Below are 17,916 nucleotides of genomic sequence, written 5' to 3' on the forward strand. Positions count from 1 at the left end.
TTCACATTGTTTAATTCACTTGTATTGATTTATGGATCCATTATGTTCTCTAATTTTATATTTACCAATGTCCAAATCTTTGACACTTGAAGTGATAAACCACATGTTTGCATTTGTTGTGCATCTATCAGATTTTTTTAAGAATAAGTTGATGCTCTTTTTTAAGTTTGAAGATAACTTTTGCATTATAGATATTTGTTATTAAAAGCAAGCAGCCAAGGTCTGTCCCAGTCTATACCATTGTATTGATGTATGTGTTTTTGCCTTCTCTTTATCACTTGTAAAGAATAAAGATGATTTTTATGCTAGTTGTGTTTTCCGTCATTGATGACAATGATTTAAACAATGTTACATTTTTTTTGTACCTTATTTTTTTCTCATTCATTTAATGAAAGTTTTACACATGCTTTGAAATGAACTCATGCACAAAGTCAATATCAATTATTACTAACTGCTACACAGTACTTTTTTTAAGGTATGATAAATCTCGTTTTTGGGCGCTTTTGGATGGATCAAAATCACACTGAGGATACAGCTGACTGTAATAAATGATACAAACTGGATGTTATCTAAATAAGTCAGAATTCCATTTAAACCTTCTGTATCTGTGAAAGGATTATTAAAGGTCAAAACGCATGAGCTGGTTTCAAGAAGGACAGGAGTGAAAAGGACAGATGAGATTGTAAGAAGTAAAAAGTCAGAACTGTGAATGCAGGTACCTGGAAACTGTGTGCATGTGTTCAGTGAAAACAGTGACAAGTCAAACAGCTATTTGAATATAAAGTTCCTCATATTCTGTAGTGTCTGATGTTCCTTTTTTTAAATTCATTGATCTAAAATGTGTCTGTTTTTAGTCCTGACTGTCAGAATTCCTCTTCTGCATCTCTGTGATGGGATCACATATCAGGTTGTTTCTGTTGCTGTGCGTTTCCATAGAGACCAGTGTTTGCATCAGTTAAGTTGGACAGCGTGTGTTGTTGCTGCTGAAAGCCACTCAGACGACCTGAAGTCAGGCAAAATGGTAAAAGGTGGAAAAAGATATTCTTCAATGGGCAACGACGGAAAATGGGTAAGGGTGATTTATTTTTTTTAAATCACAAGCTGGATTGATACAACCTTTCAAGCGTGACGGCGAAAGTGAGAGCTTCTTTCTGTTCTCAGTTTGCTCATTCAGTTTTGAAAGAAAATGAGACAAAAACTCGTGAGACGAGTACGAGCACGGGCATCATGCTGACTCAGATTGAATCATCTCTGCCTCAGGCTTTATGCTTTCAACGCTATCCTAAACGGAAAACTGAGCAGGTGTGTATGGAAACAACTGCCTGGCTGTGTGATTTCTTGTTGTATTGTTTAAAGTCTCAGAAGATTTGTACATCTTTGTAAAGAAAATGTTTTGACTGAGTGACTTTAATGAGCTTCCTTACAGAAAACCAGAGAGTATCGCTTCTCGGACCATGACAACAAGTACTCCTTCAAAGACAACATCTCCGTCTTCTCTCATGTGGGTACACAGTAGATCATTAATCCTGATCGAACAAGTCTTCCTCTTATTTACTATTGATGAGTTGATAGGAATCACAAAAGACCTTTTAAAGTGTGGAGCTGCTTGTTTGGATATATAATGGCCCAGCATGACACAAACACTGCATCCTGCCCTTTGACTTGGAAAAGCATCTCTTACCCACAGTTAGTGCATATGAAATTTAATGAGCAATGTTTTCCTTCTAGACGAATAGTTGGTATAAATCATAGAATAAAAGCGGGATGAGTCAATTTTACACTTTTCCAACAGATGTTATCAACAAATAGCACATGATGGTTGAAATTGCACAGACTTTTCTGTGTCTTTCAGGGTGTGGGGCGGAGGAAGTGCCTCGATGATCGCAGACAGCAGAACTCCCACTTCTGCTTGTGTCACAGAGGAGCTGACAGCAACGCCGACGACGCCAGACCGAGCCTCTCGGCCTACCAGGCTGATTTCAAAGCGAAAGCTTCGGTCGATCTACCAACGGGAGCCAGGAGGTTCACCCACAACCACCGGCAGAAGTCTGCAGAGGCAGCTCTGGCACGGGCGGGGGAGCAGTTTTTCTGGTTCGGACGAGACGACTCTGCTCTCCAGGAGACCCTCGAAGTGTTGGCAGCTGCCAAATGACCTAAGCCTTCCAAACCAAAACACTTGGACATGATGGCAGCATTCAGAGGGACAAGAGTCAAATAAAAAGAAAGAGGGTTGGCTTTCGTTTAGATGTTGTTGTTTTTTTTTTTTTTTTTACAACATGTTTAATATGGTCCAGATTTTCCACTGACACTTTGGGATTATTATTTCCACAGATATAAAGAGCAGATTTTTAACAAAAGAACACTAAAACATGACCTTCAAGTCTTGATTTTTTGCATTATGTCTTCTTTATGTTATATGTCTGATGCTAGACTAATGCAAAAAAACAAACTTTCTGTCATAGTTCGTGTTACCTAAAACATATTTTCATTCATTTAACTCATTAGAAAGAACATATCTTCAAAGTAACATACCTTCTACACTTTTACGACACTAACTTCAAAACAAAAGAAACATAAAACTGTTGTCCATACAGAACTCTACATGTTGGCTCTTTAACCCAATTACCGACATAATTGTATATAAAATGTGTTTGACAGTGTTAATCTGCTTTTACCCACTGTCACCTGGGACCGGCTCTTGCCCTTTGACCTCAAACCAGATGGCAGCGATTGGACGGCTGTTTGGAGTCCAGCTCGACCAGCAGAGGGCAGCATGTCTTCACGGGTTGTTATTTGGCCCGTCGAGAGCCTCCCGGTTGTTCAAGCGCCAAGTTGTGAGAGGAATGCAATAACTAAAACCCCTGTGAGATGTGCACGCTCTGCAAGAGAAGAATAATTAGAAAAAGCATCCTGCTATTTTTATTTAATGCATATCAACACGGAGACGTTAAATTTGAGTGTGTGAGGTAAATTAGGCTTGATTTGAGTCATGATGCATGGTTTTGTTTCACCCTGAGGATGAAAGAGATGGATATGTGTATGTGTGTGTGTGTGTGGAGGGGAGAGGGAAGCGTGGGAGCGAATGAGAGAATGAGAACACTGCTCAGAGAAAAGCACTTAAGTGAAGAGTATCCCCGGCCACTCTCTCCAATAGCTGATGTTTTCTCCAGAGTACGCTCTGACCAGCTGCTTTCTTTCTTTAAGTACTCGCTGGGGAGATGGGTTTTTCTCACAGGCTTTCTTTCGCTGATTGTAATTAGCTGATCCACACACAGCACCAACCTTGTAGGAGTTTGTTTCACTTTTTAAAGGTGAAGTGGGTCTCACAGATTTCGGTTTTTTTTTTTTTTTTTCCTTCTTCTTCAGTTCCTCGGCGCTGAGACACTAGAAAGCTGTGAGACGGCCATGTGGAACTGCGGCCCTTTGTGATTTCACTTTGAGATTATCTCACTCATCGCTGCCAAAAACTGATCCCTTGATGCAGGTGCACGATGACAAGGGGGATGCTGGGAGAGTGGGCTGTAATCATCATACCTTTGATGGTTCTCGGCTTCATTTTAAACCCCCTTCCTTTTTTTCTTTCTTTTTTTTGCCATGTCACTGAAACACAAGCCCACTTATTATTTGGTTTTCTCTTAGACTGATGCGAGCTGCAGCGGTGCTCATGAGACAGAAGCAAGCGTTTGGACGTTCGTCCGTCTGACACCTTTTGTCCTCGTGGGCGATATTCAATGACGGCACTCGCCGCAACTTGAAGAACTCCTCCATTGCGGAAGCCACCAGCACTTGATAATCAGAAACTCTCATTAACTCCGTCAGAATGGCGGCCAGGCTTTTAATACTTCACAGAGGAGTGAGCACTCTCAGCAGAGCGGTGTGAAACAGCGTGTCAATCACCAGGCGCGTACTGCACGGCCACCTTTGGAGAGCTGTGTGTGTGTGCGTGCGTGCGTGTGTGTGTGTGTATTATGCCTTGTAAACGCAGGACCATGAGTACTGTATATGTAAATACCGTTGCCTGGTGGAATATCAAACCTTCTCCCAAGGACAAAAGACACATCTCAGTAAACAAGCATTCAACCACCAAAGCCTTGCAATTCATGAATATTAAATCAGACACTTTGAATCCTACCTCTTTGGTGTTAGGAGGCCCCAGTCAGGATTCCTACCATTCGCTGTGATTTATTCACAGGTGCATGTGTCTCTTTGATGTGTTGAGTTGAGAGGTTTTGCACCTGTTACGGGAAAAAAATGCTTTGAAAACAAGAGGTGGATTTGCCAGACAGTCAAAATAACAGCAACAGAAGGAAGATTTGTGTTGCCATGGTACATTGTGTGTGTGTGTGTGTGTGTGTGTGTGTGTGTGTGTTTTCGTGTGTGCGTGTGTTTTCCTATCAAAAAAGACTGCTGTGCTGTTTTGACATATTCTGTTGTGTGCAGCGAAATCACTTTTTGTCAAACAAAATCCACCGACCGTTCCTTTTTTTTTTTTTTTTTTCCTTGTGTTTTTATTTTGCTGGTGTCAGTGTTGGCATCTGTTCTGACATTACCAAGTTGTGCATTTTGCATTTGGTCCATTACCTATTCATTAAAGATCTGACTTGAAAGAGAGTTGCTATGGAGATGTTGCAGTTAAATCGCAAATCTGAGAGATTTTTCTCTCTGTTTATTCTTTTGCCAATTACAACTAATTTCTGCCTTCCCTGAGATTTTTATTACCTCTCCTCGAACATCCTTTTAGCCAGATGTCAAGGTTTGCTGCATTGCGATTCCTTGTGTGTAACAGTTGCAGTCAGACATTCAGAGTTGTGCACAAACACCGTCTCTAAAGCCGGCAGCCTTTGACTCCCGCGCCGGGTTTGAACTCAACAAGGTAAAATACCACTTTTCTCAAAACATTTCCTCTTGCTTCAGTGTTTCCAAACCTGCTTTATTCCATTATGTCGGTAAATTTGTATTTCCTATTTGTATGTACTATTTGCATTTCTTGCATAACAGGGGGAAAAATTAATAATACAAACATATGCAATGAGACGCGGCAGACGTGAGAGGCAGACTTGACCACGGAGAACAGAATGTGACACACAGGTCCTCCTGCCTGCATATGAACACGCTCATCAAAAGGATAAATATGTAAAAACAAATTGGCCTTGTTACCAATTAAAACTAGTTTTCTTCCATTCTGTTTAACCTGCTTCACCACAGGATGTCATTGCAACTTGCACTGTTGACCTTGCAGTTTTTTTTTTTGTTCCAGACCATTTAAATGGTTACTTTACACTTTATACTGCAACCTGTACTTGGATACAGCATGTAAAGAAGACGTATGGACTCTAAATACATTTCAGAGCCGAAACTTTCTCACTCTTATTCTCGCTTTTATAAGATTTCTTTTTCTTCATGAAGATTATGCTTCTGCCACCTGTGGTTAAACTCGTGCTATAATACCCTTTCCATTCTCCTGTCGAGTTCCTTTATTTCCCTCGCAGCCTGTTTTATTCCGTTTTTTTTTCCTTCCAGCAGCAAGTAGCTTGGCCTCCCGTTTCAGCTCCTTGTGACAGTAGTGGTCAGCACCCCTCCAGAGTCTGAGGACGGTGATAGAGGTGTCCGGCTATCTCATTTCCACAGCGGACCAGATAAAATCCTGAGAACACTGCCACCACTTGAAGAGTTTGTACTGACGAGATAAGAGTTTCCTGCTTGCGTTTCTTCCGTCTTCCCACTACATGTGTGTTGAAAACGCGGCGGTTTGGAGCGTGTTCTCGTCAGTACGTCCGTTTGCCGGAGCTTCGTGTGCGTGTGTGGCATCGCTGAGCAGCACCGAGGCGACACTCTCCTCCAAAGATCAGACCTATTTCTGCACTAAATCACATTCCTCTGTGCATTTTTCAAGCCGTCGACACAGTTTGCATGCTAATTTGTGTGTAGGTGGGAAGAATAATTACATTAGGCTTGTTATAAACAAAGACCTACAAGCAGCCGTCTCCTCAAGTATCCCATCAGAGAGAGAGAGAGACGGAGAAAATGGTTTACACAAGGTTGGATAAATTTATAATGCATAGTTCATGTTCAGTAAATTGTACTGCATTTGTTATTGGGTTGTTTGCGCAGTAAAAAAAAAAAGAAGGGTGAGAATTGGTTGGTTCAGTGTTTACCCTGCATCTTTAACTTCCAAAATTAGATGTTAAATGTTGTGTTTTTCAACCATTTTTTTACATTTCTGACAAAGTGTTTTTGTGACATCCTTAGAAAAATCGCGAACAAATATAAGAACGGACACTTCTCTGCTCAGAAACAGACTTTCAGAGCTCCCGCTGTAGCTCCGTCAGGATTGCCACATGTGTACAATATTACCAAGTGTTTCATCACTACTTAAGAAGCTCCACCTCTGACTTTCATCCAAACTGCTCCCTCGTATAAGCGCAACGTCGCAGCATGTTAATCTCATTAGGTTAAAATGCAGCGAATCTGCGGCAATTTACTGATTGAGAGCTGGACCACACAACTCATAGAGTCTGCCTCTTTAGATTGTTTCTTATACTTTACCAAAGGGGGCGATTCAGTCAGGAATCTGATGAAACACGCATCAACAAACAAAATCAATCATTTTTGACTTGGTCCACAAATTAAATGAGAAAAGTGGAACCGAAACACAGTGACTTTAAATTTAAATTCTGCATCATTTACAGGGTATTTTTATAGGTTATGCAACTGTCAGCTACATATATAAACTTCCTGCTTTTTGCCTCTTCGCTGGATCTGCATTTTTGTCTATTTAGGCTCTCACATAAACTTTCAATTCACAATACAAACATCCAGAAACCTCCCCACGAGTCTGAACAGGTGTTTTCACACTCGCTCTCCAGTCAGAGGGGTAAATCTTCCTCATATGCATTATATTAGAGGCATGAACACAAAGCGGCAAACTCGTTCTTATGTCTTTCCGAGGCTGCCGAGAATATGACACAGGGCCTTAATGTAGTGGAATATAATTAGATGCGAGTACAGTCAGAGTGGTATTATATGGCTTTTGTTTGAGTTATACTGTGCCATCTTGAAAGCAAAAGGCATTCTGCTGCTGCACTGTGCGTGCACTTAGTGGAGGAGGTAGCCACATCCACTACAATGGCACACTCTGAACAGTACGACGTTATTATCAGTTGCAAATTACACTCCCATGAGCACATCATTACAGTTTCCCATATGTAGAGCGTGTTGTAAGTCGTTAATTTCCCCCAATTTCGCACAAACTCGACTTTTTAGCCGCGGATAATCATCAGTCCTCTGGTAGCTGATGCTGAAGTGAAATTAGCAACATTTGCCTTTTACAAGAAGGATGAAAGATGTGGAATGCCTCTGCCAAATCAAAGATTGGGGTCAGTACTCTAGAAAATACTGATTTACACAAGGTTTCCTTTGAATGCCAACAGATTGTTTGACGAATGAATACATAAATGTACTGGGGAAAAAAAAAAATGAATGAATGAATAACAATCTTCACATTTTATTTTTATGTTGACCCAAGTGTCATAGTATGTATGCAACACCGAGTGAAAAGGAAATTCTATGCAATAAGGTGATTTAAGCACGAGAGACTGATTCAAGGTTGCAGTGAAATATTCATTCAAATGAGGTAAAGAGTGGAGCAGCATAAGAATAACCCGCCTTTAAAGATTAACATAACCCTTCGAGGTGTTATTGTATCCCCGTAACCAAGTCAAGACTTCAGCAGGTGCAGAACAGTTCTCCCTCTCTGTGAGTTACTGCATTAAGTCCCTCAAATTTAGTAGCACAATCATGAGCCTCCCGTTCACTCTCTGGAGTAGAAGAATCGCTTTGCATTTTAAAAAGGTCAAACACTCAGATCTCTGCCAGGAGGAACTGAGGGAAGAAATAATGTCTCTCTGCAGAAATATGCAGTTGCACACTACTGATCCTCTCAAATACCCGGTGTACAGTGAACAGATTAGGCATGTGTGTTTTGACTGACACCCTCCAACGGCTAGGTATAAACAAAAGAAAATGCTGATTTACCATGAAATCCCATAATGTGGAGGGCATGTTAATATTCTACAAGGCTATATTGATTTATTGATATAGATTTATGTCGGCGGCAGGGGAATTTCACAAAACGGGACCTATTGTTAGTCCGTTAGTTTGTGAGCGGTGTAATTTATTATTTATTTTTTATTTTTTTGCTTTTAAATGCGCGGAGGGTAATTAAGCCTTTGTGTGTTTTTCTCTACAGCAAGGTGTTCCACTAATGACCTACAGTAAACACAGCTAAGCTTCTAACAGCCAAACACCACCTTTTCTTGGCTCTAATCTATGACAATGAAGCAGATTTTTATGCAACCCCGAATTTCAAATGACACAAACAGCTTGTAGATGCTGCTGCCACATGTGACAAATATATTTAGGACAAGCAGCTTTTACACACAAAAAGCTCAAAATCTGACTTGGTTAAAAAAAAAAACCTTGCAGTTTTTGTTTGAGCCTCCCTCCTTCTGTTATCCACCTCCTCTCTCGTCGCTGCCAGCATATGCCTGTGGTAGTGTCCCTCGCTGGCTGCTGTTGGTCTTTGGAGTGTTTGGGTTCGTGCCCAGGAGTTACATTGTGCTGAGATAAAATGACCACAGGGAAAGATGCTCGACGGACAGGGCCAGGAGCCCCCCCCGGGCCAAAGACCACACATGCAGGGTCCGGGGTACAAGATACGGAACAGAAAGTATGTAAATGATTTCTCTGTGTCGCTTCAGGTGCCTTTCTTTCTCCTTATTGAAGCTCAGCTTAACCACAATGATTTGGTGGACGTGTTGGAAAAGTACACGAGTGACTCGGAGTGACCGGTAAGCCTAAAGATACCCTGCCATCTGTGCCGTGTTATGTGGCCCGGCGCTGCAGTGTGAGCAGCGAGAAGAGGGGCGGAAATCACTCTGCTGCTCAAACTGGAACTGAAAAAGGGTCGACTATAGATTACATGTTTAAAGCATGACATCAAGGAACAGCTGCAGCGGCTGCAATCTGCACCTGCGGCATGAAGAGGACTGAGCGGAATAAATATGCATTTGAGCTGAAATCTATCTATCTATCTATCTATCTATCTATCTATCTATCTATCTATCTATCTATCTATCTTCTAGAAAGACCAACTCCACATTTCACTTTACAATTCAAGACTATAGTTAGATCATAGTTTGCTATTTGATATGTCAGACATAACTGAAAAATCACCAAATCTACAATGTAAACATGTTCAACTAAAAAACAACAACATTCGGTTGATTGTACAGTGCTAATGCGTTCAAGGATTAAAAGGTTGTACATTGCAACATGTGTATAACAGAAACCCATCCACTGTATTTGGAAGCGACTTGATAGGCATAATAGATTTTCAATTTTCTGAAGTCGTGTAGAACTCGTACAGACAAGTTGCATGACATCTCCAGATGTTTCTTTCAAAATTATTAACCCACTATCGGGCATTGATTAATTGGCTGTGATAAAGTCTAAAGGAAAGTTCAATACCTTTCTTACTGGGAATTTGTTAAAATATTTTCCTTTTAAGTGCAAATGCTATGTCTTATTTGCAACAGATGGACTACACTGCCTATGTGTGGCTGAGTCAAGCAAAAGTAATGTGCATACGCATGTTGTTTGAAAATTCCAGAAGTCCTATACAATCACATCCTATCTCAGTGTTTTGCACAATTATTTAGTCTCGTATCCGGCGACTCAAAGGTCACCTCTGATTCGTGGTTAGTAAATATCATCTCAGATTTTAATTTAGCTTGTAAATCATTTTAAAAATGCTAACAATATTTAAAACAATTATATTGATTATCTAAACCGAACTGTGTGTCTCTAAAGCAGAAGTATTTTTGAACTAACGAAACAAAACAAAAATATCTATCCAAAGGGTAAAGCTATTGCTTATTTGATGATAGCTGTATGACAGTGAGAAGATTTGTAATATGCGGTAACGTTGAGAAATGCAGTCATAATATGATTTGCAGTGCTTCTCTGTGTTTTTGCTTGAGATTCATTCTGCCAAGTAACAGTGCTCTTTCTCTTGGCCCTAATTTACACCCACTGTGACAATTTGCATCCCATAATTTATGTTACTGTGTGATTTCCCACCAGGGATGTTTTATAAATGAAGCATTTGTTGACTTTGTTACCATTTTGCCTTGATTTTCATGCCTCACTTCTGCCATTGTTTCATTTCATGAGTTTATTGCACATTTTAAGAGCTAATCCGATTTTCAGACTGAAAATCTGAAATTGCAGTGCCTAAATACACAATGCATCAAAATCAAAATCAGTCAGGACGTAAATTGTACATGGTGATGTCCGGATCAGGACACATTTGCCAGATATTGCTCCAAGCCCACACATTGTTATGGTTGAATTTCATTTCAGTGAGACATAACCTGCAGGTTAACAGTGGCAGGTTGTAGAAAAAGCCCTGGCAAATTTCAAGAGGAGGTTTTAATCATATGGATCTCAGTTGTGGTTAGCCATTGCACGTGTTATAATGCTAAACACATCTTAATATATTTGTTTAAAGGTGTGATCACAGGAACTTTGTATTGCTTCAATGAAATAAGCTTTACTGTTACAGTTACATGAGCTTCAAACGCGCTTTTAACAGAAATACAAGCAAACATGACAATAGATTAAAAAAAAAAACACTCCCACTGTCCCATCTTTCCATTAACCGCAACAAGAGCGTCTCATTTGGGTGTGTGTGTGTGTGTGTGTGTATGTGTGTGTGTGTGTGTGTGTGAGTGTGTGTGTGGGAGAAGTGGGCAAAAGGCTCCGCCTCACTCAAAAAGCGAGAGGGGGGGAGGAAAAAAAAAAGGAAAAGCAAACTGATACACACCTCTCAATTCTGGCAGGAGGAAAAGAATAGGAGTGTTTATGAAGCGTGTAAGTAAACAGCAGGATCGCCGCGCGCGCCGTGCTCGAGGCTACCTCCCCCCGCTGGAAGCGACAGCACGCACCGCTCCCCGGCGCCGGAGACCGTCCCGTTGGCTTCAGGATTAAGTTTTTTTTTTTTTTTTTTTTTTCCTCCCTTCCCCTCTCATGTCATCTAAAGGTGGATCATTATCTAAATCCGCGATAACAAGCGAATTTGCAATGCGCAGCCTGCGATGCTATTTCTGGAGCCGACGTTTGAACTCTCAGTAAACATCCAGCCGAGGTAGGATTCACACATTCTCGCATATAAAAAGAAGAAGAAGGAGAGAGAGAGAGAGAGAGAAAAAAAAGATTTATTTTGGGGGGTGTAGTTTAGGGAGAAGCTGCACATCGCTGTCCATGTGTCCCTGCGCCATCAGCGAGCAGGGACGAGGCTGGAGGGAGGGAGCGGCGGAGATGTGGGGAGAGATTTTTTTTTTTCCTCAAGTTCCCAATGAGCTGAGCAATTATTACAAGATAACGGGTAAAAAAATAAAAAATAAAAATGTAGTGGCGGTTTAATTAGGATCAATTATCAACGATTTCTTTAAGGGATGGAAAAAAAATCTATCTGTATTTTCCTTTGAAGGGTAGATGGTGAGACGTGCAGTGCAGAGAGTTGATGAAAAGTTTGGTGTTTCGCAACAGTGTTTCCTCAGCAGCAGATCCAGGCTGGACCTGGTCACCACGAAGCTCTGATTAATGAGCTCCTCATCACTGACCTGGACCAGCATGCACATGCACGGACAGCTCACTGGCTGGGCTGCAAGGGACTGCTCCTCAAAAGATAACTCTCCCCACTCTCCTCTCTCTTTTTCTTCCTTTTTTTTTTTTTTTTTTTTTTTTTTTACTGCATTTGGAAGCCACTAGTGGAAGAAAGCTTCAAGTGGAGGAGGAGGAGGAGGAGGAGATGGAGGAGGAGGGCGGCTCCATTGTCTGGCCAGTGAAGGGGTGGGGATTGAGGCAGTATGCAGATGTGCTGCTGGCAACGGACATCTGCTCGACCCCCCTGGGCATTGTCACAACAGGCAGGGGGAACTTTTTTTTTTTTTTGGTGGAGCCTTTCTGCAGAGAAAAGGCCTTTTGTTGGATGACGTGCGGGCCGTAGCTCGCCACCCTTCCACGTCTTGGTGTTTGCACAATTGAAATGCAGCGTTCTGTCATTGCAGGATCCTTGCTGTTGATGCTACATTACAAGAATGATCAGATTCGGAAGATGCAACAGATACTTGGATTTCCTCCACTTTCTTCTTCCCCCCACTCCTCCTCCTCCTCCCTCAGCCGCTTCAGTCAGCGCCACCTGCACGCCAGCCGTCTCCTCCCCCTCCTCTGCCACCTTCAATCCCACTTGGGGGTTGAACTTCCTCTCCAGTCTTTGTGGCCCTGCGTGTGTTTCAGATATAAAGGCTGCCCCTCTCACTGGGGCAGCGTCAACAATACACTCGGCAGCTCCTTATCTTGCTGTTTTGATTTATCGCCGAGGAGGGAAATGCCAAGAAAATGCAAAGTCTCTGCTTCAATATTTATGATCTACACACACACACACACTCGCAGCCTCGTGCTTGATGGTTGCTATCAGTGTGGATGTGTGTCTGTTTGTATTGGGAATCAGGAGTCTCATTTGCCTCAACAGATACTCCCTGGCGACTGGCGGAGTCTTGTACTGTGATTACGAACATGATTTGTGCTTGTAGAGAGCAGCGTTGTACATGGCTGATCTGCTGTAGTGCACGCCTGTGCGGGGACTTATTTGTGTGTCTCTGCTGTATTATGGCACGGCGGATAGTGGAGGGCTGGAGCTCGCGGGAGGAGATGGGATGATGGTGTTTTGAAAAGCGCAGGTGTCGTCTCTCACTTTGATCGCCGCCCGGCTCTCCAGCTTTTTTTTTTGTTTTTTTTTTTCCTCTGGTCGCGGGATGTTTATTGTGTTTGTTGCCGCCGTGCTTTTATTATTGACAGGATCGGATCATAAAGAGGAAGAGCTCGAAGCGCGGCAGCAGCAGCAGATAAGAGTCATGCACCCACGGCCTGTTTTGGAAAGTCACACAGCCAAAGCCATCACAATCAGTTAATCATATCCTCAGAGCCTAATATTCCATTTAACACAGTCATTTGGACGCTGCAGAAATAGCTCTCGTCAACTCTTTTGAGAATCTCTCTGTAACGGCCAGTGCACTGAAAGTTCCCGTAGGTTGAGTTCGGGAGGATTTCGCTGTCGTGTGACGCTGCCATGCATTGTGGAGAGGAAGTAATGAGTGTGAAATTACACTGTGCCATCTGCAAGAAGCTGAAAATGTACAGCCCGATGTCATTCAGACATATTGAAAAATCACAGAGCGGGGAGGGTTTAGGGTTTATTGTGCAAGACGGTGAACGTAAATGCTGTTAATCTTTTACCAAGTACCGCTGGGTTTTTTGCTTTGCTTGGTCACTGTTTGGCGATCTAACTTCTGGATGTGAAACTCTTTGTTACAAACGTCCAGCTGAGTGTCTGATCTGAAAACCTAATCCTCAGATTGTATTAACACTTTGATGTGGAAAACAAATATGTGGTACGCTTCACCAACTAAATAGCCGCGTGCTTTTTGTGGCGATGAAACCATGAGGGAACAGTTTGCGTTCCACTTATTCTTTCGGCAACTGTGTCTCCTGCTGCTCGGTTGATAGTTTTGTCTCAAAGAACAGACATTTTTTAATCTGCTGTGTGCTTAGTGTAATTGGCACGCTCTGCAGTCCCTTCCTGCACCTGTCTCTCGCTTGTTCGAACACGCTCTGTTGTGTCTCGGATGCTTCTGAGTCGCCGGCTTTTTTGTTTGCGGTTGTCAAGGATAGTTTTGGGAGAGTGGATGTTTGACTGCACCCGACAGCAGCAGGTGTCTGATCCTGCTCCCTGATAAGACCTGTTTGCCCAGCGTGCTTGAAAGACGCCGGGTGTGTGTGTGTGTGTGTGTGTGTGTGGGTGCAGGATGCACGTTTGTCTGCCACCACTGATATGATATATACAGTACAGAGAAATAAATACATCCTCAGTTGTCGGGCTTTTAAGTGCAGCCAAGCCATTCCTCATACTCTCGTGGTTATTTATTTATTTGTTTTTTTTCCGATGGCTTTGTCCTGCCACGTTGGCATCCTGCAAGCTTGTTTGTGAGCTTTGCCAATTCCAAATAATGCATTTAACTCCCAGCTCAGCTCGCGCGGAAGCCAGAAAACAAGCAAATTATAGTCCGCCGCTGTATTTGAGTGCGTTAATGTTTTTAATTGAGATAATCAAACAAAAAAAACTACAAAGCTGAAGCAGCACATTATCGCCACATATTACAAACTAAATCCAAAGTGATTAACTTAATAATTTTTACTGTTGTGTGCGTTTGTTTTTATTCTGACGGAGTGTATTGTTTCTGAGGACCGCTGCATCGTTTCTGAGTCTCTTTGAGAGCAAATATTTAACATCTGGAGGTTTCCAGCTTCTCAGCGTTGATCGAAATGCTTCAAGACGTTAGATTAAAAAAAAACCAAGAAGCCACAACTTAATTTTGGTTAAATGTTATTAAAAAGCATGAAAACTTTTTTACATTTTTCAACTGAGCACATCTTTATGCTGCCTGAAAATCAACCAAAATATTCTATTTGTGTTCATATTAGGGAACCACAATTTAGAAAAACAAGTGAAAATTTGAAAGTGAGCATTCAGTTGTTTGAATTTGAGTGAACAAGGAAGCCGCTTTCCAAATTCAGTCATCACTATTCACTAGCCAGCGTCTTGAAACACTTTGTAAACGTTGTCCAACTTCTGCAGAAGTTTTATATCTTCCAGATTCAGGGATAATATGTAGCTTTGTTTTGCAAAAAGGAAAAAGATGATGGAAGGCAGTTTTTTCTCCATGTGGACCAAGTCCAAAGTTTTGTCTAAAGAGTATTTGTTATTCTAAGCGTAAACTTGCCTTCAGTTACCTGTCTGCAGAGCAAGCGGAGTGCACAACTTCCTGCATCCGTTTTTAATATTGAAAATCCTTTTTTTCTTTTTCCTAATAAAAATCCTTTTTTGTTTTATACAGTCCGTCATGGACAAGTGCATCTAAAAAAATGACAATGTCCTCGAACAGATACGTGTTTTATATCTTTTTCTGCACTCCTTACATATTAATTAAAGGGTTTTAAGTATTTATAACAATTTAAATAGTTCTAACCGTGATCTGCAGCTGAAAATAATAAAAAAAAACCTCTGATCATATGAAATATCTTTTTGAGTCTTATGACTTAAAAGTTAACTTGTTGACAATTTCTGTCTTTCTGTCTCTCATAAGCTACAATAACACACAATGTTTAAAGAAGAATTATAATGAGTGATATGACAGCTTGAAATATACCATAAGTGTCAGTGAGATGTTGCATTTCAGTATTTTTTGAAAAGCTCCAGCAAAATTTTCCAATAATTTCATAATAATGGTGATAAGAAAAACTTTGGCCATTCATCAGAGACTGTATTTGGGTAGAACAAAAAATTGTACCGCAAAATCTGGTATTGGTTCATAATTAATCAGCTTGCTGTAGATTTTCCCTGGAAGGATGACAACGGCTCGTATTATAGTAAGTGTGGTACAGTATGTTGTGGGTGCATAAAAGAGCATTTCTCTAAATTATTAACTCATTATATGATTGTATTAAAGCTCCTGGCAGCAGTAGAGGAACAGTGGAGGATGTTTACTGTTCCCCATATTTATGATCATGGGAGTTTGCTCACTCCACTTGCCTGTCTAATAGCCTCCCACCTGGTGTAAACCATCACACTGTGGATTCCCTGCTTCTACTTAATGACTGGCTCATTTTCCTCCGTAAAAAGTCCTAATTGCTCTCAACTGCATGCGCGGACATTACGCCAGAGATGGAGGGAGTGAGGAGGAGGAGGAGGAGGGGGAAAGATGAGGATGGATGAAGGGGCCATAGTTTGGAGATGTGAGAGGGATGTAATACACCATCTTTCCAGCATGGAAAAAGTGTGTGTGTGTGTTTGCCAGCAGGGAAAAAAAAAACAGTAACAAAAAAAGGTAAAAAAAGAGTAGATCTACTCCCACTTACCTTCCTGTCTTTACTTGGCAATGCCATAGCTTTAAACACCTGCTCTTAACTTTCATGCGAACCACAGAGGATTAGGGAATGAATAGGAGCACAATCTTCCAAGTATATGTGCATGTACATGTGTGCTCCTGTTTAGTTGCCCGTGTGTCACTTTTTTTTTTTTTTTTTTTTTTTTTTTTTGCAGGAACTAGCAGAGACAAAGCACCATCTGCACACAGCAGGCTGTCCTGACTGCCTGTTTCACTCGCTGGGGCAGAGAAGAAGCTTTCTGTGAGCATTGTTATGAAAGCGATTCTGCTGCTGCTGCTGCTGCTGCACTGGTTGTTAATGCTGACACCTAATAATGTCCTCCTGAGTGACTGTGCTGTGCTGGAGCCAAAGAGAAAGACAGGGACTAATGAAGTGAGGCAGGAACTGAGGAAGAGAGAAAGACATGTCTAGATAGAGAGGGAGATACTATCAGGGCGTTTCGCTCTGTTTCCGAGCTGCTGAGGATGATTACACACTCGTACACACAGGCTGGAAGTAGAGGCACATGCATTGTGCTTTATTCCCTCCTTTTTTTTCTTTTTTTTTTGTTCCCTCTCTTCCTTCTCGCTCTCGGCATCTCAGGAGGGAGGTGGCACGAGGAAGGTTTTCATTGTGTCTCTGCAGAGACTCTCTTCCAGTCCAGCTGACATAGGCTCGTGTCAGGAGGATCCATCCTGCTGATGTTAGGCGGGCTGTAAACCGAAAGAGATGTCTAAAATGCTGAAGTGGGCCCCGGCCGGTGGAGAGACGGCTCTGTTTGTTTGCCATTCTGCTGAGCACCACTTCACAGAGAAAACTTTTCTGGCCAGATTTGCTGACAGAGAGAAAGGGGAGAAAAAAAAGAGATGCTGTCGGGGTTTTGGGAGTCTCTCATTGGCACACAAAGCTTTGACCATTGTGGGTCTGCGACATTGACATTTGGACATGGTGTAGTGAGGAGAGGAAACAGTCGAGAGCTTACTTTTTTTTTAATTTTTATTTTGCCATGTTTTTACCACGCAAACTGTTTTGCCACCACTGACAATCGTCGGAGACGGCAGTCATTGAACCTTCCAACCACATGCATATGCATGATAAGTCCGCTTTTCTTCTCTGCCCTCTGAGCTGTGTGTGTTTTTTTTTTTTTTTTTCCTACCCGGAGACCTGTCGTGTTATGTTTGATTGGCCCTGACATTTGAAAAGGTCCTTGAATTAAAAAAAAAAAAGAAAAAAAAGAAAGTTGTTTATGACAACTGGAGAACTCTCCTTGCAGCGGAGTAAAAATGGCATTTTGAAAGGAGCACAGCTACTGCATATTTAAATGCTAATGGCTCTGTGAATGTGCAGGCTAATAGGATGTTTCAATCTGGAGCAGTGCAGTACGTACACTTTCAGTATGCATGCACACCGTCTGAGTGCAGCTTGTAATACTGGCTGAAGGTGCATCAGCTCGCTCTATTAACTGATTATGTTGAGTCTGATGTGTTTTTCTTTTTATTGTATAAAGGATCACAGTCTTCCTTGATGATAGCGTGGAGATTATCTCAAAGAAAAGGCTTATATACGGGAGGAAAAACCCCTCAGGGAAATGTGTTTTTGAGAATCAGGCATCTGTGGTGTATTATCGCAATGATTATGATGCAGATAAAGTGTAACAGCTTGTTTTACAAGCTTGCTGTTGCTCTGTAGGGCCCCAAGTCCTAAAACAGGGTCCCCAGTGGTCCTGCCTGGGCACTCAGACATCAGGTACTTCTTTTATAAGCAGTTGTCAAACACAAATGGCATGCTTGACCTTAACTTCCTCGATTTGCCTTTGTTTTCATAATCCTGCTGTTCATCAAAGTTTAAAATGGACTCAGGGAACTAGAT

General features: G+C 41.7%; 2 protein-coding genes across 2 annotated transcripts in view; both read left to right on the forward strand.

Moving 5' to 3' along the window:
- Positions 1 to 937: 937 nt before the first annotated feature.
- On the forward strand, positions 938 to 2,176 carry tex36 (testis expressed 36). Its single transcript, XM_030107242.1, has 4 exons — positions 938 to 1,069; positions 1,162 to 1,302; positions 1,427 to 1,501; positions 1,853 to 2,176. Exons 1-4 carry the CDS (start codon positions 1,019 to 1,021, stop codon positions 2,150 to 2,152), a joined length of 567 nt encoding a protein of 188 aa, XP_029963102.1. The 5' UTR covers positions 938 to 1,018; the 3' UTR covers positions 2,153 to 2,176.
- An 8,710-nt stretch (positions 2,177 to 10,886) lies between these two features.
- Positions 10,887 to 17,916, forward strand: part of ctbp2a (C-terminal binding protein 2a) — a 66,685-nt gene continuing 59,655 nt past the window's right edge. Inside the window, exon 1 of the mRNA XM_030106128.1 lies at positions 10,887 to 11,206. The gene's annotated coding sequence lies outside the window, so the exon portion shown is untranslated. The remainder of the gene's footprint in view (positions 11,207 to 17,916) is intronic.

The sequence above is a fragment of the Salarias fasciatus genome, chromosome 13, assembly GCF_902148845.1.
Source record: "Salarias fasciatus chromosome 13, fSalaFa1.1, whole genome shotgun sequence".
Classification (NCBI taxonomy): Eukaryota; Metazoa; Chordata; class Actinopteri; order Blenniiformes; family Blenniidae; genus Salarias; species Salarias fasciatus.

Bases quoted from the DNA above. Each gene is read 5' to 3' on its own strand.
- tex36 (XM_030107242.1), top strand. From the start codon at position 1,019: ATGGTAAAAGGTGGAAAAAGATATTCTTCAATGGGCAACGACGGAAAA. The intron at 1,070-1,161 runs GTAAGGGTGATT...TTCTGTTCTCAG, and splicing joins TGGGCAACGACGGAAAATGG to TTTGCTCATTCAGTTTTGAA. The intron at 1,502-1,852 runs GTGGGTACACAG...TGTGTCTTTCAG, and splicing joins ACATCTCCGTCTTCTCTCAT to GGTGTGGGGCGGAGGAAGTG.